Source organism: Aegilops tauschii, chromosome 1 (assembly GCF_002575655.3).
Source record: "Aegilops tauschii subsp. strangulata cultivar AL8/78 chromosome 1, Aet v6.0, whole genome shotgun sequence".
Classification (NCBI taxonomy): Eukaryota; Viridiplantae; Streptophyta; class Magnoliopsida; order Poales; family Poaceae; genus Aegilops; species Aegilops tauschii.
In genome coordinates this window covers 26214451-26239247 of record NC_053035.3, presented here as the reverse complement: position 1 = coordinate 26239247, position 24797 = coordinate 26214451, and the positions used below count along the sequence as shown (strand labels likewise).

General features: G+C 45.2%; 2 protein-coding genes across 2 annotated transcripts; one reads left to right on the top strand and one right to left on the bottom strand.

Moving 5' to 3' along the window:
- Nucleotides 1-1454: 1454 nt before the first annotated feature.
- LOC109787342 (uncharacterized) lies at nt 1455-6668 on the bottom strand. Its single transcript, XM_073504014.1, is given in 13 exon segments — nt 1455-1718; nt 1949-2028; nt 2123-2290; nt 2543-2644; nt 3379-3531; nt 4550-4681; nt 4778-4864; nt 4982-5121; nt 5379-5406; nt 5408-5520; nt 5625-5789; nt 6461-6514; nt 6623-6668. Coding segments are annotated over 13 exon segments (1314 nt in total). The 3' UTR covers nt 1455-1672.
- Nucleotides 6669-21904: 15236 nt separating this feature from the next.
- On the top strand, nt 21905-23404 carry LOC141027090 (uncharacterized). Its single transcript, XM_073504011.1, has one exon. It carries the CDS (start codon nt 21905-21907, stop codon nt 23402-23404), a length of 1500 nt encoding a protein of 499 aa, XP_073360112.1.
- Nucleotides 23405-24797: the final 1393 nt, after the last annotated feature.

Below are 24797 nucleotides of genomic sequence, written 5' to 3'. Positions count from 1 at the left end.
GTGGCTCTTTGACAATGACCATGACACCAGTGTTGTCACAATAGATAGCCATGGGATCCAATGCACTAGGAACCACACCTGGTTTGGATATGAACTCCTTCATCCAGGACACCGTCAGCCGTGCCACCTGGCACTTGTTTGCCGAGTGCCATAGCAGAGGATCTTGGCATACATCACATAAACCGAGTGTTCTATTTTTGCCGAGCACATTGTAGCAGAGACTCGGCAACTACCGGCGTGTGTCGTGTCCTGTTGTCTGCCGAGAGCCACACTCGGCTTACATGGCCTTTATCGTGATCCCGTGGTCTGGTACTCGGCAAACAGCAATGTACTCGGTAACGACGATTTTCCCAGTAGTGATAGAAAACATATGGGCATATGAAACATCAATAAATACAATATGAGAATATATTGTATAATTAGTGATGATCTAAAAGGAAAAAAAATTACTTCAGCTACTTTTTTGGACGACTAGAAAATTTACTTCAGCTTCATAAAAGTGGTCATTAAGAGCAATGTTGCAAAAAAATGTGCTAAACTGCACATGTTGAGAGCTTAAAGTGTCTTTGACAGGGCACAGATCAATGTCATATGTTTAACCCCTAGACATTTAAGCCAGTGATCACATTCCACGACTTGTAGGTATCATATGCTTGACGATCCTCCAAATTTATTTGAAATTTCTCCATTTTTGTAGAAGGCATGTAGATTAGGGTCTCGAGGATTTGAACCAATTTGAATTAGTAATTATGCTCAAACTCTAATTCTTTCACCATTTTACATGAACAAGGAAGTCGTTATTGTGTTTCAATAAGGTATCGGCGTTGTACCCATCATCTGCATGTATGATTTCTCAGCGGAATTTGCAAGGTACTCCCTCCGTTCCTAAATATAAATCTTTTTAGAGATTTCAATGCGGACTACATACGGAGCAAAATTAGTAAATCTACATTCTAAAATATGTCTATATACATCCATATGTAATTCGTAGTGGAATCTATAAACAGACTTATATTTCGGAACAGAGGTACTCCCTGGCATGGATGCATCCAATGCAATTCCAGCCGATGTACAGTAATCTTTTTCATCTATAGTAGTCACTAGCTGCTACTTCTCTAGCCAATTGATCTTGAGATGTACAATTATAAAGAAACTTTGCAATCCAGATGATGTTTATAAATGTATTATTACTGAAACAATCAATATGTAGAGGAGTGCATGCTTATTCACGGAAGCAATGAGCCAGCAACCATGTTGAATAGAATCTTCCTCATGTAACTGAGAATGACTAAATGGCCCTAAAATGTTGGAAGATGCAAATGAAAGGGTGGTACTATTTCAGTTTTTCTGTTCTCAACTACAGAATGAAAACTTGGAAGATATTCAAAATTCATAAGGAAACATCGTTCACGTCAGGCATTTGTGCTAGATTCAATAAAACTTCTAATTAGTTAACTCAAGTGGTAAATTCCCATCCACATTTCAGCACTCCAGCTTCCTGCCTGATTCAGCTCTTTTCTACACAAGTGAGCAAGTTTTACAGCACCTCTATCTTCTACTCGCATAAGTACCATCACATTCAGTTTGAGCAACTACTCTAATGCAAGCCAAAAGAACTTTTGCCTGAGAAAGCATAAAGCACAATCTCTACTCTCATGCTAACCACCATGCTTCACTTGTCAGCTTCATCAGGAGCTTTCATTAATTCCCTGGCTTTCCTGTACAGTGTTAAACCAAAATGGAACAAATTTCAGCTTTAACCCACAGAGCTATATGGAACAATAGCACCAAAAATTGAAATGGAAATGTTAGTCTCCAGTTTGGTGAACTTGAATTGTAGGTATAATGGAATTCGACGCGTTGGTCCAGTGTGCAAACTGCTGGTCGTTAGTATGGAAGTACATATCATTCATGCTTCAAAAGATACAAGTACAAGACAGTAGATTACCGTAGCTCTCTCTCCACCTCTATGTTTCCAGGATCTAATTTTTGAGCATCCAGGAGAGCGTCACAAGCTTGCTTATACTCCTAGACGTAGAGCACATCAAAGGCACGTGAGCGAATGCTTAATAGATTGTAGAGTAGGGAAACATGATGGCAAGCTAGACGTGTAGTAACTCACTTTGAGAAGCATGTGAGCTACAGCCTGACGGTAGCAAGCTTTTGCCCAGTTAGGTCGCATCATTCTGCAGCTGAGAGCGTCTGACAGAGCACCTTCACCATCGTCCAACATCAGTTTACAAAGACTCCTGTTTGCGTACAATGTTGCAGTCGGTGCGGCATCTATTGCCTATGGTCGGTCAAACACAACAGGTTATGCGATTATCTTCTCAGGATGACAGGTTAGGAAGATTAGTCCGGCAAAATAATATTAATCCAACAGAAATACATCATAATGGCAAATTAACAGATAATAAACAGGGAAACTAGAGAACAATATTAGAAACCTTGTTAGCAAACAAATAATGTTCTGCAACCGGTCACTAGAAAAATGCCACCTTCTAAACCACCATTGTCCATAGATAAGGTTTAAGGGGCTTACCAGATCATATGATTTTGATGCAAACTTATAGTCCTTCAGCCTGAATGCATAATCTGCCTGTGACTTGAATATAGCTTTTGCTCGCTCAAGGTGCCTCTGATCCTGAATGATAGAACAATGCAAAAAATTTAGGAATGAAGCGTCGTTTCAAAGATATTCCAATTAAAACAGAAACTTAACAACTCTGTTACACATTCGCCGTAGCTTCGTATCTGATATGCTTATGCTGCAATGCAAAGTGCACATTGAGGTAATTTCTCAAGTATAGCTGTATAGCACAGCAAAAGGCAGCAGTTACTCACACAATAAGAATTTGATCACAAGTATAGCTGTATAGCACATTGTCTATATTTGTATATTTCACAGTTCACAACTTCACATCGACAGTATATATGCTTGTAAAGCACTCCTGTCTCTTGAGGACTACGAATGATGAGAAGTTTACAGCAGTTCATGAATCGATACTGCACAACCAAGTTGCTTTTTTTGAACCATTGAACAGCCAAGAACTAATAAGGGGTCCAAATCTGGTCCTTCCAAAATTATAATTGGTAGTTTGTTCTAAGAGCTTTAACTACTTCAATTTAATGGTTATGATGAGGTGATGCTCTGAAGAGAAACCATAAAAAGGTGATGACTATCATTTTAAGTGTGATCTCATGCATATATAGTAAGTCCAAGTCATAACAGTTGACGGACAAATTCAGGACTGGCGAGCAAAAAATATGACCCGCCATTCAAGTAGTCCCTCCGTCCCATAATATAAGATGTTATTACAACCAATATATGAGGGAGTAAAATTTATCCACAGGGCGCAACAGCAACAAATAACGTACCAGTGGCTTTGCACTTTCAAATTTTTCATATGAGATGATTCCATCTATACTCCAGTTTGGGATAGATGGAATTGGGGAAGTCAAAGGAAACAGCATTTCAACTTGTTCCATACAGTCACGTCTACCAGCATGCTCTATTGGTAACCTACCAAACTGGGCAACAAAAGGAAAAATGTCAACTCTTTTGAAATTAACTACATAACTAAAGGACCCTATAGAATGCAGTAAAAGAATATGAAAATTATGAAAAGATATAACCCATATAATAAACTGCAATGCCATGGGAGAGAACCAGGGTTTACATAATGTTGGTACCAAATGTTTCAACCAGGATTTATCCCAGCAAGCATTTCTAAATTCTAGTAGCAATTTAAACAATCAGTATACTCCGACAATATACCAAAAGGCCATCCTTCAGCAAGGGATTAAAAACAGGCATTTCAGCAAGAATTGAAATTCCGAAGCAACAATAATTTTTAGTGGCATGCCCTTTAGGAGTCCCCATGAATTATATAGATAAAAACAACAAGGACAAATAGCTATACATGAATTTTAATTTGACACTTTAGAGTAATTGAAAAAGTACCAACCGCTGGGATGAACAAAACAAAATAAAGTAAGCTAAGAGAAGTCAAGTCATTTTAGTGATTGCTGGATGAGTACATTTGGAAAATGTGGCTACCCTGAAGCCTGAATGCTGCATTATGAGATGTCGCTATCTCATCAACTGTTAAGTTAAGCACCGGCCTCATATTAAATAGAGAAACACTGACATATCTTGGCTATTTGTGGGCTCAATACAAGGACATCCACCATATTCAAAAACATTTCAGACTAACGATATACATATATACAGGATTGCACAGAACAGAGGATGCTCCAGAACTCAAAATTTGCTACTTCATTCCAAAATATTTTCTAGTTTTCTCCTAAGTCAAACTTCTTTTAGTCAACAACATCAATATGCATTTGTTGATATAAACCGTTAAAATTATAGCTCACACGCCTACCTATTGCCTGCACATAGATAAATGCAAACTTCTCATCACATAGTCAAAGACTAAAAGCACCATGAATTCATTGCTAAAGCTTAACTATCCTCCTTAAGAGTTGAATAATACTGTCAGCATAAGTTTTAGTACAATAGATCAAGAAAATAAGGAAAACATACACCATCAGGAATATTAGGATCCGCTCCTGCCTTTAACAGAAATTGCATAAAGTTGGTGTAGTCTTTGCGCCCTGAAGTGAACACTAACGGAGTCATCAGAAGTGAGGTCATCCGATTGACATCAGCACCACCCTGTGAAAAGGATTGTGGAATAAAACATTTCATGGTTCCATCTCGGTGTAAAATCAGAACATAACAATGAACAAATATAGACAATAGAATACTGGCCTTAATCAGCAGCTTCATGCACTTCAATGAACGGCATAAAAGAGCACCCATCAACGCAGAACCCAAACTGGTGACACTGGTGTTAGCCTGAAAGAAAAACATGAGAATTTCTCTATGGTCCAAGAGTAATAATTATCATCAAATACAAAGGAACAAAATCTAAAAAATGAAATATGAAAATAAGAAATGGTAAGGGTTATATACATCTGCATGGTGTTCCAACAAAATCTTCACTATTTTATCTTGTTCATTGGTAGCAGCTAGATGGAGTGGTGTACCATAGCCATAGTGTATGTCAACAGGTACTCCTTTTGAAAGTAGGAACTCAGTAACCTTACAACTTCCTGCCATGAATAAAATAATTCCATAAGTCATGTGGCTCCACATCTGAGTGTACAGCAGCGAAGTAACTGCTAGTAAAGTGACCACCATGGCATAAAACATAGATGGGACAATTTTATCCAACTTTGACTAATTATATTTCAGAAAAGAGATCTATATTAACTCTATGAAAAATGACTACAATATTTTTCTTCTACAATAGTATTATTGGAGTGCCCTACACAGCGAAAATTGCATGGGTGAGGAGCCAGGGAGCTACCTACGGTTGCTGCATGATGGAGAACAGTTGCGTCATTTACCATCTGCTTTAGTTAGGTCACCGCCACGATCAAGTAAATACTTCACAGTTGAAACATCGTCGGACTGAACAGATGTCATAAAGGGTGTCACGCCTGCAAAGTCTGCAACCAAAAAGCACAACAACACAATTGAGACAACCCATGGTGCCAAACATAGACATGACAGATGCCAATTTCCATAAAAGGGAAAAGGGTTAGATAAAGACCTCCAACTCCAGGAGCAGGAGCATTCACATCTCCTGCCAGTTCCTCCACCAAGTACTTGCAAACTTCAATATGCCCTCTGACGGGTGCGAGGTGCAGCACACCAAGGCCACCCTTGTTGAAAAAAGAGAAGACCGCCCTTGGGTCAGCAAGACTCTTTACAGCACCTTTCACCCAAAGCAAACACCCAAGCATATCAATATATTATTGAAGCAAATTGCCAAATTATAACTTGCTAGACAACCAAAAGAAAAGGATCCCAAATGTGTTGCATAGATGGACAAGAACCCCACTAAGTCAAGCAAGGATGCAAACCATGAGCATCAAGGGAATGAACTAAAATTTGTGATTTTGGAAATTTAGTTCGCTTGAGTGAACTAAAGAGGGGTTGGAGGGTACCCTAAAGGTTTGACATCTGCATCAAGTCTTGGACACACAGTGAATCAACCAGTGCATAGACTTGACAAAAAAAAACAGTGCTCTGATCATAAAGGCATAACATGTACCCCGTGTAAGGACTTGTGTTAAGCAGATTCCCAATAAATAGTACACAATGGCACGATATGTTTTTCATAATTCGGAGAGTAATTAACAGTGTCCTACAAATTAACAGTGTCCTACAAATCAAATAGGGCCCGAATTGGTGTGGCTAACAGAACAGCGGTGGCAATTGCACCATCTCATCCTGTAACGACATACCTAATCCAGCCGCCGGGAACTCAATCACGGCCGCAGCCAGAGCAAAACCCTAGCACAATCCAACAAATTATGGCCAAGCGAGGCTCGGGGAGGCCCAGGAGCATGGGGATGGGGCGGAGGAAGAGGAGGAGAGGCCAACCTCTGAGACGCCGGAGGTCGCCGTAGAAGGCCGCTCGCAGGGCCGCGTCGTGAGCTGCACACACAAATTAAGCGCGCGGGGCAAATCGCCCCTGCTTAGAGAGAGAGACGGAGAGAGTCGAAGAGAGAGAGGGAGTGGAAGGGGAGGGGAGCTTCGCCGCACCCGTGCCTTCGCAAGAGCTGCGGGCGTAGACGAACGGCGGAGCCATGGGCGGGCGGCCTCGCGCTCGTCGCAGTGGCCGGCAGGGAGGCTTCCAGAAGAAGGCTTCGCCGGTTGCGAGCATTTTCTTTTTTTTTCTTTTGAAAACTGGAATGCAAGCGGGGGGTTGGAATTTGGACATCCTCCCTCGCTCTCTCGCTGTGGTTTATTTGTTCTTTTTTGAGGCAACGCTGTGGTTTATTTGGTGCACGCTGGACCCGGCGCACGGCTGTGGGCCGTGGCTCAGGCCGCGGCCCTCTCGTGGGTGTACGCAGACCTGGTTTACTAGGCGCCAGGGATGAAAATGGAGTGGACCGGAAAAACGGAAAGTTTCCACTCCATTATCATCCCTAGCGCCTAGTAACGCGGAACACAAAATTTATTAATGAAGAGGAAATATGAAAACGGAAACGGAAATTTGCAAAATGGAAGTGGAAATGGAACTTTTTTTATGTGGAAACGGAAACAAAAACGGAACGGTGTTTTCCGGTGGAACATGCATGGAAATGGAACATTCCGTTTCCGTGAATATGGAATTTCTGTTTTTACTATAGACATATAGCTGCTTTGTAGCCCAACCACCAAAGAGAACCCAATGACAAAATTAGTAGAATGGATCTAAGGCCCAACTTCTACTGCCACACATGTACTCAGCTTGACCCTATACGCAATTGTCCGGTACTACTACAATACTACGCTAAGTTGCTAACATAATGATATTATTTTGTAGCCATGTTAACAACTCATTAGATTTGTTTGTTTTTGTGTGTATTTCTCTATGATTTAAGGGTTTTTAAGTTTCGATCAATGCCTATTTCTGTTTCCGTATCCGCTTTGTATTCGCTCCGTGTCCGTTTCCGATAGTATCTGTTTCCGTGTTCATTTCCAGTGTTTCCGTATTCATTTCCGCTTCTGCAAAAAAATATGAAAACAAATATGATAGCATTCAGTTCCGTCCGTTTCCGCTCCGTTTTCATCCCTACTAGGCGCGTGTTTGGGTAGGGGCATCTTTTTTTTCATCTTTACATGTACTCCCTTCGTCCTTGAAAGAGTGTACTTTCAACTTTGTTGAAGGATTAAACTATTTCAAAGTTTGACCGAATTTGTGCAAAAATATGTCGATGCTTGTGAAACCAAATAGATATATGACGAAAATATATTTTATCATGAATGTAATGCTATTAATTTGATGGCATAAGGGCGTGTTCGGTAGTTTCCCACGGCTGCAAAATCCTTAAATCCGTCACCCAGATCCAGCCGCCATCTTCCCACGTAAACTCCTGGAGCTACTAATCTATTCGGTGCGGTAGCTTCTCGCAGGCAGCGATCGACGAGGCCAAGAGGCCAGAAAGTGCTTGTTCGGCCCATTTTAGCAGGCCTCCTTTCTCTTCGGTCTGGGCATACGTGGGCTACTGTGAAATGAATTCGATTTTTCTCTTCAGAGACACGGACGAGGTACTCGAGGAGGCAGAGAAGGAGGTCGGGGACAAGCTCGTCTAACGCAGCCTGCGTGCTCCGGTGGTTGGGGACGGTGGGGTCGATCTCCGGTCGGGACGGCTTCGAAGAACTTCGGTCGACGCGGCGGGGAAGAGCTCCGGTCGGGGACGGCGGGGTCGAGTTCCGGTCAGAAGGGAGGTGGAGGAGGGCGAGCGCGGCGGTGGGGAGGGCGGTCGCCGGTTCCCGCGCCGGTTGGGTGGTCGTGGCGGCGCGCTAGGGTTCGTCGCGGGCGTGGAGGGGAACGGGGGAGCAGTGGATCGAGTCGAGGGAGGAGACGAGCGATGCCTCGAAGCGGTACCTACAGTCAGGCAATCAGTTGTAAATTGAGCTAACTCTCGCTTCCCAGTTTTCGTGGAGCCACCTTTTTCCAGCTCCTCGACTCCGTCAATTTTGCACGTAGTCCAGAGCCAGCTTCTCGGCCCAATAACCAGGATTGGAACCGTTCGGCTGGACTCCGAGGCTGGATACGAGGATTTCACAAGCCAGAGGACTCCTCCTAAATGTTGGTCTATTATTGTTTAAATACGGTCAAACATAAAAATGTTTGAATTTTCAACAAAGTTGAAATTACACTCTTTCAAAGAGGAGGGAGTATGACTCAGTTGGGTCTGATTAAGCAGATGCAGAGATAAAAATTCATTTTGTGCACAACGTTTGATTACTTGTATCCTCCACAACGATATTTCGTCAAGTTAGTGATGTTTTAACCTTCACAAGGACCGGGCGTAGCCACACTCGGATCAACTAAAGTTGGAAAAACTGACACCCGCCAGCCACCTGTGTGCAAAGCACGTCGGTAGAACCAGTCTCGCGTAAGCGTACGCGTAATGTCGGTCCGGGCCGCTTCATCCAACAATACCGCCCAACCAAAGTATGACATGCTGCTAAGCAGTATGACCTGTATCGGCCACAACTCACTTGTGTTCTACTCGTGCATGTAACATATACGCATAAACCTGGCTCGGATGCCACTGTTGGGGAATGCAGTAATTTCAAGAATTTTTCTACGCACACGCAAGATCATGGTGATGCATAGCAACGAGAGGGGAGAGTGTCTTCTATGTACCTTCGTGGACCGTAAGCGGAAGCGTTATAACAACGCGGTTGATGTAGTCGCACGTCTTCACGATCGACCGATCCTCAGCGCCGAACGTACGGCACCTCCGCGTTCAGCACACGTTCAGCTCGGTGACGTCCCGTGAACTCACGATCCAGTAGAGCTTGGGAAGAGCTTCGTCCGCATGACGGCGTGGTGACGGTGATGATGACGCTACCGACGCAAGGATTCGCCTAAGCACCGCTACGATATGACCGAGGTGGATTATGGTGGAGGGGGGCACCGCACACGGCTAAGAGATCAATGACCAATTATTGTGTCTTGGGGTGCCCCCTGCCCCCGTATATAAAGGAGCTAGGGGGGAGGCAGCCGGCCAGGAGGAGAGCGCGCCAAGGGGGGAGTCCTATTCCCACCGGGAGTAGGACTCCTCCTTTCCTAGTAGGAGTAGGAGAAGGGGGAAGGAGGAGAGAGAGGGAAAGGAAAGGGGGGCGCCGCCCCCCCTCCTTGTCCAATTCGGACTAGAGGGGGAGGGGTGCGCGGCCTGCCTTGGCCGCCCCTCCTCTTCTCCATCAAGGCCCAATAGGCCCATTATACTCCCCGGGGGGTTTCGGTAATCCCCCGGTACTCCGGTATATGTCCGAACCTCCCGAAACACTTCCGGTGTCCGAACATAGTCGTCCAATATATCGATCTTTACGTCTTGACCATTTCGTGACTCCTCATCATGTTAGTGATCATATCCGGGACTCTGAACTACCTTCGGTACATCAAAACACAAAAACTCATAATATTGATCGTCACAGAACTTTAAGCGTGCGGACCCTACGGGTTTGAGAACTATGTAGACATGACCGAGACATGTCTCCGGTCAATAACCAATAGAGGAACCTGGATGCTCATATTGGTTCCCACATATTCTACGAAAATCTTTATCGGTCAAACTGCATAACAACATACGTTGTTTCCTTTGTCATCGGTATGTTACTTGCCCGAGATTCGATCGTCGGTATCTTAATACCTAGCTCAATATCGTTACCGGCAAGTCTCTTTACTCGTTCCGTAATGCATCATCCCACAACTAACTCATTAGTCGCATTGCTTGCAAGGCTTATTGTGATGTGCATTACCGAGACGGCCTAGAGATACCTCTCCGACAATCGGAGTGACAAATCCTAATCTCGATCTATGCCAACTCAACAAACACCATCGGAGACACCTGTAGAGCACCTTTATAATCACCCAGTTACGTTGTGACGTTTGCTAGCACACAAAGTGTTCTTCCGGTATTCGGGAGTTGCATAATCTCATAGTCACAGGAACATGTATAAGTCATGGAGAAAGCAATGGTAGTAAACTAAACAATCAAGTGCTAAGCTAGCGGAATGGGTCAAGTCAATCACATCATTCTCCTAATGATGTGATCCCGTTAATCAAAGGACAACTCATGTCTATGGCTAGGAAACTCAACCATCTTTGATTAACGAGCTAGTCAAGTAGAGGCATACTAGTGACACTATGTTTGTCTATGTATTCACACATGTATTATGTTTCTGTTTAATACAATTCTAGCATGGATAATAGACATTTATCATGATATGAGGAAATAAATAATAACTTTACTATTGCCTCTAGGGCATATTTCCTTCAGGGGGCACCCTAGAACACACAAGCTGACATTGTTTAGCCGTGTGCGGTGGCCCCCTCCACAGATTTCCACCTCGGTCATATCGTTGTAGTGATTAGGCGAAGTCTTGCGTCTGTAACTTCATCAACACCGTCACCACGCCGTCGTGCTGACGAAACTCTCCCTCAGCCTCCGCTAGATCTAGAGTTCGTGGGACATCACCGAGTTGAACGTGTGCAGATCGCGGAGGTGCCGTACTTTCGGTACTAGGATCAGTTGGATCGCAAAGACGTTCGACTACATCAACCGCGTCACTTGACGCTTCCGCTTATGGTCTACGAGGGTACGTGGACTTCACTCTCCCACTCGTTGCTATGCATCACATAGATCTTGCGTGATCGTAGGAATTTTTTTGAAATTACTGCGTTCCCCAACATAGGATTTATTAGGAATTTCTTAAATAGTTATTGGTTTGTCCCAAAATAGACTAAATTTCAGCAATCCCCCACCAGATCCCAGAGGCACACAAGAATTGCCTTCGGTTCCAAAACACTGTTTTATATACCGATACTGCAGTGGAGACTGTTAAGTTGAACTTCCACCTAGAACTCTATGCTACACTAGTAAGCAGCTTGAACAGTGGACTGGGCCTTGAACTGCAAGATTTCTGCGAACCTAGCTTCACACAAAGCCTTGACCGATACTTGGCTACCGTGGGTCTTGCCCGCGGGTGGAATTTATGCGTCATACTCTGAGACCTTTCATGAGTTTACTAGAGAGAACCCTACTCTCATAGATTGCGACGTTTAACAATCAGACTCATATAGGTGTGTTCTTCAAAAGATGTTCTGCGGGACAACATCTCTGCTTAAAAGAGCCACTTAGAACACATTAAGATATACATCAACCCGCCATGCAGATTAGGAGAGTATTGCACCTTCATGGAGTGGTGTTGTTAATAATAAGGATACTCTCCTCTCAGTTGACCAACAGATTGTCTTCCACATCTAATTCACGGGATCTCCGATCACAAAGAATAGGTTACCACTGTGAACAACTCATATTGTGGGTCTCATACCCATCTCCCTCGATGCATTATCTATCACATTACGTGATAGACCCTTAGTAAAAGGATCTGCTAGATTTTTAGATGTTTGGATATAACCCAATGCAATAACTCCGGAGTTTCTCATTTTCCTGACAGACTTTAACCTTCTCTGAATGTGTCTTGATGAATTCATGTTATCCTTTGAGCTGCTCACTTTCGTGATTACAGTTCGATTGTCGTAGTTCATAAGGTTACTAATGCCTCTCCCCTTAGTCCCGGTTCTTACCGGGACTAAAGGCCGCGGCCACGTGGAGCTCCACCTTTAGTCCCGGTTGGTAACACCAACCGGGACTAAAGGAAATTTTATGATTTTTTTTAATTTTTTTGAATTTTTTTTATTTTCAAATTTCTGAATTATTTTAACCTCTAATCTCTAATCATCACCCCTCATCACTGCTCAATTTATCCTCTAATCTCTAATCACCCCTCATCATTCCAAATCATCTAACTTCCCGAACGGTCACCCATCCTCCCACCCCCCAGCCTGAGCACGCTTAACTTCCGGGTTCTATTCTCCCTCGTTTCCAAGTCTGCACTTGTTGTTTTCCTCACAATAGTAAGATGTCAATCCTATTAACCCTCGGGAATTTTGCTTGAGCATGAAGTGACACATTTCACTGTTTGAGTTTGAAACTATTGTTTTAAAAACCAATAATTATTTAGTAAGACTAATATTTCTTGAATAATTAGTTTGACCATTGTTTGACCATTGTTTGACCATAGTTTGACTAGATTTGACCAAAATTCAAAATAACTGAAATAATTATTTAGTAACACTAATATTCTAGAATAATTAGTTTGACCATTGTTTGACCACAGTTTGAAAAAATTTCGATTTTTTCCACTCTAGATCTTAAAAGCCCCGTAACTTTTTTTCTGTTAGGTTTTTGAGGATTTTGAAAATGTTTAACGGGGTTCCCCAAGTTAAATTCGGATGTAACTTTTTGAGTAGATGATTTTTCATATAAAAAACTTTTTCATCCGATTTAAAATAGCATGTTGTTTTCAAAAATATCATGCTAATTTTAAAAATAGCATGCTTATTTTAAAAATATAATGCTATTTTGAAAATAGCATGCTGATTTCAAAAATAGCATGCTGACTTAAAAAAATCATGTTCTTTTGAATATGTTGTTTTTAAAAATAGCATGCTGATTTCAAAATAACAGCCTCATTCAGTCAATGTTGAATATGTTGTTTTCAAAAATAGCATGCTGATTTCAAAATAAGAGCCTCATTCTAAAAATATAACGCTGTTTTTAAAAATATAACGCTGTTTTTAAAAATATAACGTTGTTTTTAAACTGATTTCAAAAATTACATGGTTTTTTAAATATGCATGTTTTGTAAAAGATAGCATGTAACTTTTTGAGTAGATGATTTTTCATATAAAAAACTTTTTCATCCGAGTTCGGATGCAAAAGTTATGCCCATTTTACAAATTCCAGAAAGATTTTGCAAATAAAGTCGAAATTCATATTTTTTAATTTTCCCAACAACTAGACCACATATCACATGGGAAACTTATTTTTTTTTTTGACATTTCCATCATTTTCTTTTGTTTTTTCTAAAACTGAAAAGGCGGTCCGGGGGGTACAGTTTGAAAATGGGACCTTTAGTACCGGTTTGTGCCATGAACCGGTACTAATGCCTCAAAGCCCATTAACCTTTAGTCCCGGTTGGTGCCACCAACAGGTACTAATGGGCATCGCACCCTTTAGTCCCGGTTCGTGGCACCAACCGGGACTAAAGGACCCAGGTGAACCGGGACTAATGCCTTAGCCGCACGAACCGGGACGAATGCTCACATTAGTCCCGGTTCGTGACTGAACCGGAACTAATGTGAATACTGCCCTGTGACCAAAGCTCTGTTTTCTACTAGTGATACCCGGTACAGGTTTCTCAACAACCGGCAAGTCATTCAAGAGACGGTGAAGCCAATCTGCTTCGACCGTAGCTGTATCTAGTGTTGTGAGTTCTACTTCCTTTGTTGACCTCGTTAAGATGGTCTGCTTGCAAGAATTCCAAGAAACAACGCCACCTCCATGAGTGAATACATATCCGCTCATGGCCTTTATCTCATCAGCATCTGAGATCCAGTTTGAGTCACTATACCCTTAAAGCACCTTTGGGTGCCTAGTGTAGTGAATTCCATAATTCGCAGTGCCTTACAAATAATGCAAAACTCTCTCTCTCTAGAGCTTTTCAATGCACATCTCCTGGTTTTGAGACAAACCGGCTCAGTTTGCTAACAGCAAAATAGATGTCAGGTCTTGTAGCACTGGTTAAATACATAAGCTAGCCAATAATCTGAGAGTATTTCAATTGGTCTCTAGCAATTCTTGGATTCTTTCGAAGCAACACACTAGCATCATATGGTGTTGGAGAGGGCTTGCGGGCACTGTAGCCAAAGCGACTAAAGATATTTTCCACATAGTGAGATTGAAACAATGTTATCCCACCATCATCGTCTCTCAACAACTTGATGTTCAGAATGACATCAACCACTCCTAAATCCTTCATCTCAAAGCAACGAGATAGGAAATCCTTGACCTCCTTAATAACCATCAGATTTGTTCCAAAAATCAGTATGTCATCAACATACAAGCAAAGGATAACTCCCTCGCCCCCACCATGGCGATAGTATACACATTAATCAGCGTCGTTTACAACAAAGCCTGCAGCTGTTAAAGTTCTTCCAAATTCTCATGCCACTGCTTGGGTGCTTGCTTAAGTCCATACAAAGACTTCAGCAACTTGCACACTTTTCCTTCCCAACCATCTACTATAAACCCATCTGGTTGTTCCATGTAAATTTCCTCATCCAACTCTCCATTTAGGAAAGCGGTCTTAACATCCATTTCATGAACGTGAAGACCATGTGAGGCCGCTAGAGAAAGTAGTACTCGTACAGTGGTCAGTCGAGCCACAGGTGAGTAAGTATCAAAGAAGTCTTCACCTTCCTTTTGGTTATAACCCTTAGCCACGAGTCGCGCCTTGTACTTTTCGATAGTACCATCAGGCCTAAGCTTCTTCTTGAATACCCATTTGCACCCTATAGGTTTGCACACATAAGGACGATCAGTTATCTCCCAAGTTTGATTTGCCAAGATGGAATCCATTCACTACGGACCGCTTCCTTCCAGTAGTCAGCATCTTCAGATGCATAGGTCTCTGAAATAGAACTGGGAGTGTCATCTATGAGATACACAAGAAAATCATCACCAAAGGACTTTGTAGTCCTCTGTCTCTTGCTCCTAGTAGGAACTTCATTGTTCTCCTCCACAGGATTTTCAAAGTGTTCCATCGAAATGACAGGTTCAGTAATTGTAACTAGTTCCTTATTCGATGAACTAGGCATCTCCTGATTGCATGAGGTAGCCATAGCCTTCATGGGAAAGATATCTTCAAAGTCGCATCATTCGACTCCATGATCGTACCTACATGCATGTTAGGTACCTCAGATTTTACAACAAAGAATCTATAACCAATGCTATGAAAAGCATATCCCAGGAAAACACAATCCACAATCTTTGGTCCCAGCTTCCGCTTCTTTGGAATTGGAACATTGACTTTTGCCAAACAACCCCACCATGCCATGCCGTCAATATCGCCTCGCCCCACCATGCCTTGGAGAGACCCGATGTGTCTAACATGGCGTTAACCAAATCAGTTAGAGTACGGTTCTTTCTTTCAGCCACCCCATTTGACTGAGGTGAATAGGCAGGCGTCCTCTCATGGATTATACCATGTTTCGCACAGAAGGAATGTAATTCATTTGAGAAATACTCTCCACCATGGTCGGACCTAAGCCTCTTGATCTTTCGATCAAGTTGGCTTTCCGCTTCAGCTTTATAGATCTTGAAATAGTTCAAAGCCTCATAATTAGATTTCAGAAGATACACATGACAGTATCTAGTGGAGTCATCAATTAACGTCATAAAATACTTCTTTCCACCTTTTGTGAAAACACCATTCATTTCACATAGATCTGAATGGATGATCTCTAGTGGTGCAAGATTTCTCGTTTCCGCAGTCACATGAGACTTACTAGGTTGCTTAGCTTGCACGCACACTTGACACTTAGATCCCTTGACAGTGGTGAAACTAGGGATTAAGTTCAACTTCGCTAGTCGCGACATGCAACCAAAGTTAACATGACAAAGACGTGAATGCCACACATTTGATTCACTATTGTTGCAAACATGATTAACAACTTTATTGCAAACGTCTGATAAGGCTAAACGAAACAGGCCTCCTGACTCATAGCCTTTACCAACAAAGGTTCCATACTTGGATATTACAAATTTATTTGACTCAAAGACAAGCTGGTAGCCATCTCTAGACAGGAGAGATCCGCTAACAAGATTTTTATTGATGGAGGGGACATAATGCACGTACTTCAGCTGCACGATCTTCCCCGAAGTAAACTTCAGATCGACCGTGCCAACACCACGAACAGAAGCACTTGAACCGTTGCCCATCAGCACGGTGGAAGTCCATGCGGTCTGATAAGACGAAAACATGGAAATATCACCGCATACATGCACATTAGCACCCGTGTCAATCAACCAATCAGGAGAATGACATACTGAAAGAATAGTGAGAAATATACCATACCCAGCATCCTTCATGTCAGTGTCTTCAGTGACAACATTAGCGGTCTTGCCGCCTTTCCTAAGATGTCGCTTGTCCTAGTGATTAGGGCAACTAGGAGCCCAATGATCAGGATCTCCACACACATGACAAACACCTTTCTTCTTGTCACTCTTCTTCTTGAAGTTCGTGTGCTGCACAGCATTGTTCTTCCCATCAAACTTTGCTTTACCATCAATTCTTCTGTACCAGATTGGCACTACATCCTCCCTCAATACCTCGAGCACGTGTGTAATAAGGTAGCAAAGTTCCTCCACGAAGGAGGAAGCTTAGTGATGATACATCTGGCAACAAACTTGTCCCCATGCAATCTGACAGAGAGAAGGTAAATAGCATCGTCATATATATATGAACTTGAACTGAACATAAGTCCGTGATGAAGAAGTCAGTCAGGAACCTGGAGGCGAGAGGCGAGAGGCTCATTCCCGCGCAGCACGGCGTGCCGAGGTGTGGATTGGCGGGCGGCGGAGGAGGAGCGCGCGTGAATGTCCCTCTTCTTCTCATGCTCATACATGTGGGGAAATATCCTCCCTTGTAAGGAGGTCCAACTCCCACCAAACTAGCAATGTGGGACTAAATTTTAGTTCCACCTCTTGCCTTGCAGCAGTGGCTGCGTGGACCTCTAGAATTTATTAGGAATTTCTGAAATAGTTATTGGGCTGTCCCAAAATAGACTAAATGCAGCATATCATGAGTCCGGTGCAGCCAGTTGTGCGTCAGCCTGGACGTGGCGAGCGGGCTTTCGGCCCGGCTCGCGGCCCGCTATGGACCGGACCGTACGGTCTTGGCCCGCTCAAGAATATGGTCGGTCCGGTTACGAAATATCGGCCCGTCAAAGTGTCGGTCCGGTCCGGTTTTAGCTCGGTCCAACTCGGTTAACCGAAACAACGCAACTCAAAAACAAACCAGCACACGATGCGATGCGCGTAATCAGCGTCCTTTTGTTTTCTTTCCTTTTTATTCTATCCGATCCAGACATCTCGGAGATCATGACCGGTCGTTACGCTACGCCTCCCCACGATCTGCCATCTAACTGAAGATCGATCAGAGGCAGACCAAACTTTTGTACGTGGGCATACCCGTGATAGGCCCTGTTTATTTGCAACATGCAAATTGTAAAGAGGATTAATATGGCACATGCAACAACCCTGCAAGGCAGACTCCTTTCGGCTCAACAGAGTTAACGTGAGAGAAATCAGAATTAACGTGACAGAAAAACAGGAAGCAACGAGGCAACACCATTAATTGCATAACACTACCTCGCGAGTAACAGAGCTGTGGCCGTGTCCATGGGATTCATCCGCTCGGGGGCCTCCCAGATGAAAAAACTCCAGGTACCCATGGTAGGAAGGAAGAACTAGGGCACCAGCCAGAACGCACTGACGGTGATGCCGCCGCTGCTACTCGAGGCGTCCCTGCGCTTCTTCTCAACGAGCTCAGAGAAGGCCATGCCGAGCGTGGCGACGACGAGGCCCGCGGCTGCTTTCCCTCTCCTTCCTCTCTATCCCATACCCTGTAGACTCCCGTCGCCGTCGCCGTCCGCCGCCGCTCGCCGGCGCCGTACGCCAACATGGGCGGTCCACTCGGTCCGGCCCGAGCTTTACCACTGCCGGTCCGGTCCAGGAAAAGAGGATCGAGGAGCTGCTCGGTCCGGTCCGGTCCGGTCCGGTCCGCCGCCGGCCGGTCCAAACGGCGGCTCGGTCAGGGACCGGACCGGCCCGGACCGTGTCCAGCCTGAGTTGTGCGTGCACAGAACAACACAGCTCGGTGTGGCAAGCCATGCGCTTGCCGGTTTTGTAGGGCAATAAGCCACGGCGAGCCTGCGCGTGTGTGCGTGCGGTGGTCGCGTTGGGTGCGGTCCGTGGCCGCGTCGAGCCATTATCTGGCCATAGTCTGGGTAGTGTCTGTCATGTAGATAGTCTGGCCATAGTCTGACTTGGGTCCGACGTGTGTGCGTAGTCTGTTGGCGAGTCGCACGGGAAGATCACGGGCGATCGGTTGGAGCTTGCTGTGTGCCGTTTGCGTCGGAGCGCGTCATGGGCACGAGCGGAGCGTGCAGATCGCGGGCGCAGGGAAGTGGGAGGCATGGGTTCGTGCCCTGGTGCCGGCTCCAGTATAAAGCCCGTGCGGCTATCGTTGTAACAGGCTGGAGAGTTGAGTTCGTGCTTAAGGAAAATACGCCGTTCGAGCGGCGGTGGTGTTCGTGCACCGGCAATATCTGTGTCTGTTCTTCCTTCTTCGTCCTCGTTTCTTCTTTGGTTTGTGCCAGAGCTGAGTGCCAGAGAGAGAGGGCTCCTGAGAGAGGGAAGGCGAGGCTCCGGCCACAACAGGTTTGATTTTCATTTGATTAGCTGCAACGGCAAGGCGCCGGATGGTGCGATGGCGAGCAAAGCGGCGCGGGTGTGCGACGTCTGTTTGCAGCGGCGGGTGGGTGCCTCATGCTGAGGCACGAGCGGGTGCCTCTGCGGCCCTCGTCGTTGTCCTTGGGCTGCCGGAGCGGCCCTGCGGGAGAGACGATAACCGGAGTGTTGATCCCCTACTCACAGGCCAAGAGCCTTCTTTCAAGGCGGTGCGTTGTCCCGGAGGCGTCCGACAGGGACTTGCCTGAGGAGCAGAAGTGACGGAAAGACCAACGAGGAAGACCTAGTTTATCGTGTGCCCATCTTCGATCCTGCACTCTGAGAGCTCTAGTCGCCGCCACCGGCCTTGTAATCACGCTGTGAGTTGAAGTGATAAGGAAAAGTCACCGGGGAGGAAAGGACGACACGTGGCCGTGGCCATTGACAAGGGTCTCGGGACCCTATTTGTGTGACGAGAGCAAGCAGCGATCCTTTTGTGGCGTGCGTGCGTGACGTGCTTTTATATTCAGCCGGCCGGCGACGAGTTTGCTAGCGAGGTAACCTACATCGCTGTGTACATGCGGTATAGGCCAGCTGAAAACATGAAGCAAGACCGTCAGCTCCGCTTCATCGTCTTGGCCGTCCATCGGCGCATGTCACCGAAGAGTACTAGCAACGTGGCCCGAGCCAACAGATGATAGGAGGAAAGGTTGGCCATGGCGGGGAAGGAACCTTGGTGCGTGATTGATAATTATTGAAGTACCTAAGATGCCCTTAACTAGTCAATATAGTACCCAAAACCTCTAGTAGTATTGACTCATCTGGGCCCTCCAAGCCACATAAATGAATGGTTCAAATTGATTTGATGTACTGTATAACACCCATTGTGTTACAACACTGCTACAAAAGGCATACTCTCGCAGTATGATGGATCCCAATTTCTTTGCACCCGCAGTGACCCAAATTTGAGCCTCCATCTTGATGTTAGCTAGTAGAACCGTCGGCGCAGGGCACTCTTAAGTTGGAAGATGTTAGATAGTTGAACTGTCGGCGGGCACTCTTGAGTTGGAAGATGCGAGCATTCCTTTCATTTCAGATTGTCCAAGAGGTGAGCATGGAGATGGTAGCCATGGCCTTCCTATTCGGTATGGTATAGTCGGAGAGCCCGGTCCACCACGCTTTGGTTGATCGTGCCAAGTGCCAAGTAGAAGTGTTGATGCTTTCGAGATGGAGCCAATCTTTTATCATTTCCTAAAGTCTAGTAGTGTACCGGCATCTGAAGAGGAGGTGGCCGATGGATTCTTGCACGCGCTTGCAAACAGGACAAGGCCCGCAATTGGACCACCCCCTGTTGGCCAAATGGTCGGCACTCCATACCATATTTTGCATGGCCAACCACGCGAAAAATTTGACCTTGGGCGGGGCCAAGTAGGTAGACTTGGCAGTGTATATCCCGCTCTCTATGTGTTTCCACACAATGTCGTGTTTAGCGTGCACCAAAAGAGGAAGTCGCGGATGATGGACCAAAGCTCAATAAATTGTCGAAGATGTTCGAAGGTGAAGTTTGGAGCGATCTTAATCTTGCGAACCCAAGCATCAGCCTGGAGGGCTTCCCAAAATTTCCATGTCTTCCGAAAGATCTTCATCATCATCACCACTGTCATCCCCTCGTCGTCCACACCCTTATCATTATAACGTTACGAACCCTAGTGGGTCGTCTTGTGTGTTACTTGTATCATTCACTCATGTTTGTCATTACCCCAGGCCGTGGCCCACCCAGAATTTTTGGCAAAAAAATAATTAGTACTCGTATACCATATATACTAGTTCAACCAAGACAAGACAAGGTCCAAGGAGATCGTGCGTGCCTCCTTTTTTTTTTTCTACTCGTGGATTGCTCCCTCGTGTATACGATGGCTCACGTAACCACCGATCCGCTAATTTTGTGTGCTAATCCTAGTACGCCTAGGATATCGGGAATGAGGGAGTACAATTCTGTTTCCACAGCTAGCCCAGTCGATATATACTCTCTTTTTTTTTTTGAAACTCGATATATAGTTTCTCCTACATGAGGGACGAGTGCCTCAGATCACGATCCGAACTTGGCCACAGGCTCCAGCGGTCGCCGGCGGCGCCAGCACGCGGACAGCCGTACCGCGCCGGCCCCTCGCGGCCTCACCTCCTCCACCTCCAATCCCCCGTCTGCCTACCCTGGCCGGCAGGTTGCCCGTCGCAGCTCGGTCCCGCGGCCGCGCCACCAGAGACAGCACGCGAGCGCCGGAGCAGCCTAGAAGGACTTGGTAAGCCTGCTTCCGCTTGTTCATATTATCGACTGCCTGATGACCTGGTGTATTGTTGTGCCCTGCTGCCCCTATTAACCCTAAATCCTCAGTGCCCAATCCTGTGTTGCTGATATTTTCGGAATCCCCAACTTAATTCAGTTTTATAATTCTTGTGTTTGTTGTAATTGAAGAATCACGCGCATTTCAAACGTACGATGGAACTGCAGTGTTATGATATGAATCAATTGGCTGTTTATATTCTTCAGTTGCCAACTTTTTACCTCTGCGATTTTTTCTTCTTGACAAGTGCGCCACCATCCGATTTCTTTCTGGTCCGCCAATGCATTGAGCAGTTTTATCACGTCCGCTCTTCTGTTACTGCAATAGTCAATCCCTGTGTTGTGTCAAATTCACTAGTAGTTTCTTATGCTAGTTTGGTGTTACTTTTGTTGTACAATTGGCAAAAATGAAGAGACTATTATATTTATGTAAGACTATCGTTTCTTCCCAACTATTTGTATTTGCTAACTCTAAACATATTTGGTGAGCTATAACATTTATTGTAAATCCTATTTATATTGTTCTTTTCGGTAAGACTGTACTATATGTCATGCCAATATTTATTTTTTAATATGGGACAGGAACTTCGAAAATTTTCTGCTATACCATTGCCACTGAAAGCCATGCCGATGTTGCGTCGAGTGCGGCCTCGCACGTCTGGCGGTGAGGACCGCCTTAGTGCGCTCCATGACGATCTGATCCTCCTCATAGTAAGCAGGCTGGACACCCGAAGAGCGCTCTCCATGGCCATCCTCGCCAGGCGTTGGGTTCGCATCCCGCACAAGCTGTCCGCACTCGACTTCAGGGTGAGCGACATACTCCCGCCGGAGTACGAACGGACTGTCGCCCTTCGCCAACGCAACTTGCCGCGTGACGCCACTTTGGCCGGGACACTCGACGGTCTCAAGGCGCGATGTGAGATCGACACAATAAGGTCATTCGCAAACGGAATCACGAGCTTTTTAGAAGCGGACAGTGTCCATGACCGGCATGTAAAGACCCTCCGTCTCGAGTTTTTTCAGACATACAATAGCATTTGTGTGGACCGCCTTATCAATGTTGCAGTCGGTACATGGGGGGTGGAAGATCTGGAGGTTGTCGTCAGGCCATCGTCCGGTTATGATCAGACGCGGACATACAACTTCCCCCACAACTGCCTCAACCTTCGGTCTTGCCTTCGCAGCCTGACGTTGGGCAAGTACTGTGCACTGCCACCGCTGCATAACTACAGCATGCTTACTAAGCTCGTCCTGCATGACATGTCTGCTTCCACACCCGTGAACGTGTACGAGACGGTGTTCAGAGACTGCATCAGGCTGCAGGTGTTGTACCTCACGTCCTGCTCTTGTGCACATACCACTTTGGTGGTGGACGCGCCGTGTTCACATATCAGGGAGCTCGTCCTGGAAGAGTGCTCGTTTTTTGTGATCGAGCTGCGCGACCTCCCAATGCTTGTCCGTCTAGCATGCAGCCTAACCGACACTTCAAAGATTCTATTTGGCTCGGTTCCGAGCCTCATGGACACTAACCTTTCATTCTCTCTAGAGGATGATAGTATTGTGGCGGCACGGTGGATAAATGAGTTCGACTCGTTCCTCGGTATGTCCCCCACCATGGCGAACCTTATCATCCGATTTATTGGGCGGAGAACTTGGATTGGAGCCAGCAGTCCGGAGAAGAAGTTGCCGCACCTCAAAAGGCTCCTTGTCGCCGACCTGCCTTCAAATTGGGATATCTCATGGACACGTGGCCTCCTCATGGCCTCGACATTTCTCGAGGTCATGCACATCCACGTGCCTCACTCAGAAACAGAGCCCGATTATCTGCGCGGGATGCATTGGTCGAAATCACGCAATGAGCTTCGGCACCATCACCTCAAGGAGCTGGTCGTGATTGGATACACGCAGCGTAACATATGGCTTTTGAAGTATATTGTGAGGGTGTGCACATCGTTGCAACACATTGTTTTGCTGAAGGATGGCCATGTTCGGTACACTGGACTCTGGGATTGGCGGATGGTCGGGCAGCAAACATGTCCATGGAGCGATGATGAGAAAATGGTGGTGAGAAGAATGATGAAAAATTTCGGGCTCAGGCCTCTTCCTAAACTGATCTTGGGATGATCTCTTTATTTATTCTTATGTACACATTGTTATTGAACCTAGAGGGATCTTGTGATCGATGGGAAAAATATGTTTGTCAGTTTCACTCGATCGATGTCCATTTTCCAATTCCCAAACTAAATAGTAGTATAGTTTGTGGGAGTAGCACCAAGAGTATGCCAACATCCTTGGACGCCTGCAATCTCAAGCTTCAATGGTACCTGCAGGGCCAAGTAACTCCACAGCCACGTACTACGAACATGCCTCATCACAGGCACTCAGGGACTGCAGGCACCAGTTCGTATCATCCTGGTGCTGTGTATGGTTAATCTGATGGCAACGTTCGTGATCATCAACCGGCAATGGTGGAGCCAACATCTGAACAATGGGTGTACATAGATCAGTAAAATACTTTTACTCAAGTTTATTTATGCATAGTGTTAGGGAAATTTTAGGGTGTATTATAATACACCAGAGCACATGTATTATATGGGCGATCTAACGGATGAGAATAATTGTGCCTTTTTGAGCCCAAGGGTATTTTCGACCTAAATTTTTTTAAACTTTAATCGACCCAATTAGGTCCAGGGGTATTCTCGTCCTAAAATTTTCAATTAAATTAATTGCATTAATAAAGCACTTCATTATAGAGGTCCAATCATCGTGCGTACTCTTTTGAATTTCGGTTCGAGCGGTTCGTCCTCTCTCCTCCTCTCGAGCCCTAACCTCGGGCCCCCTCGATCGCCGCCGATCGCCCCCGGCGCCCTCGATCGGCGCCGATCGCACTCGCCGTGTCTACCCCTCCTGCTCCTACTTCCCCTCACTCCCTCCATCGCAAGTCACCCCAGTCGGGTCGCGACGCCAGATCTTCCGACGAGCCGCTAATCCACTCCTTCCCCGAGCCGACGCCACCTTCGCCAACCCGAGAGGCCACATCATCCTCATCGACGTGCATCAACTTTTTCACGCCGGATCTTCGCTGTAAGTGCCTAGCCCTCTCAAATCTTTTCTGGTCAAAAAATAGTACCAATAGGGGTCGGATTTGATTCGGGTTTAGGAGATGTCATGTGAGGTTTAGGGTTTATCGTTTCAGAAAGTTGTGACGAGATTTCGATCGGATTTTGTTAGGATTTAGGATATGTCATGTGAGGTTTAGGGTTTATGTTTTCAGAAAGTTCTGACAAGATTACGATTGAAAGGAAGTGTAAGTCGGATGTAGGTAGGACATGACTTAGTTAGGGTTTTGTGGCATGAGAAAGTTGTCAGCAGATTTGGATTCAAAGAAAGTTATTTTGGATTTAGTTAGGAGATACATTTGAATTGAGTTTCGATATATTTTGGATTTAGTTAGGAGATAATTAATTTTGCATGGAGTTTGGACTTATTTTGGATTTAGTTAGCCGATAATTTGGAT

Excerpts from the sequence above, each read along its gene's own strand:
- LOC141027090 (XM_073504011.1), top strand. The coding sequence starts at position 21,905 with ATGCCGATGTTGCGTCGAGTGCGGCCTCGCACGTCTGGCGGTGAGGAC.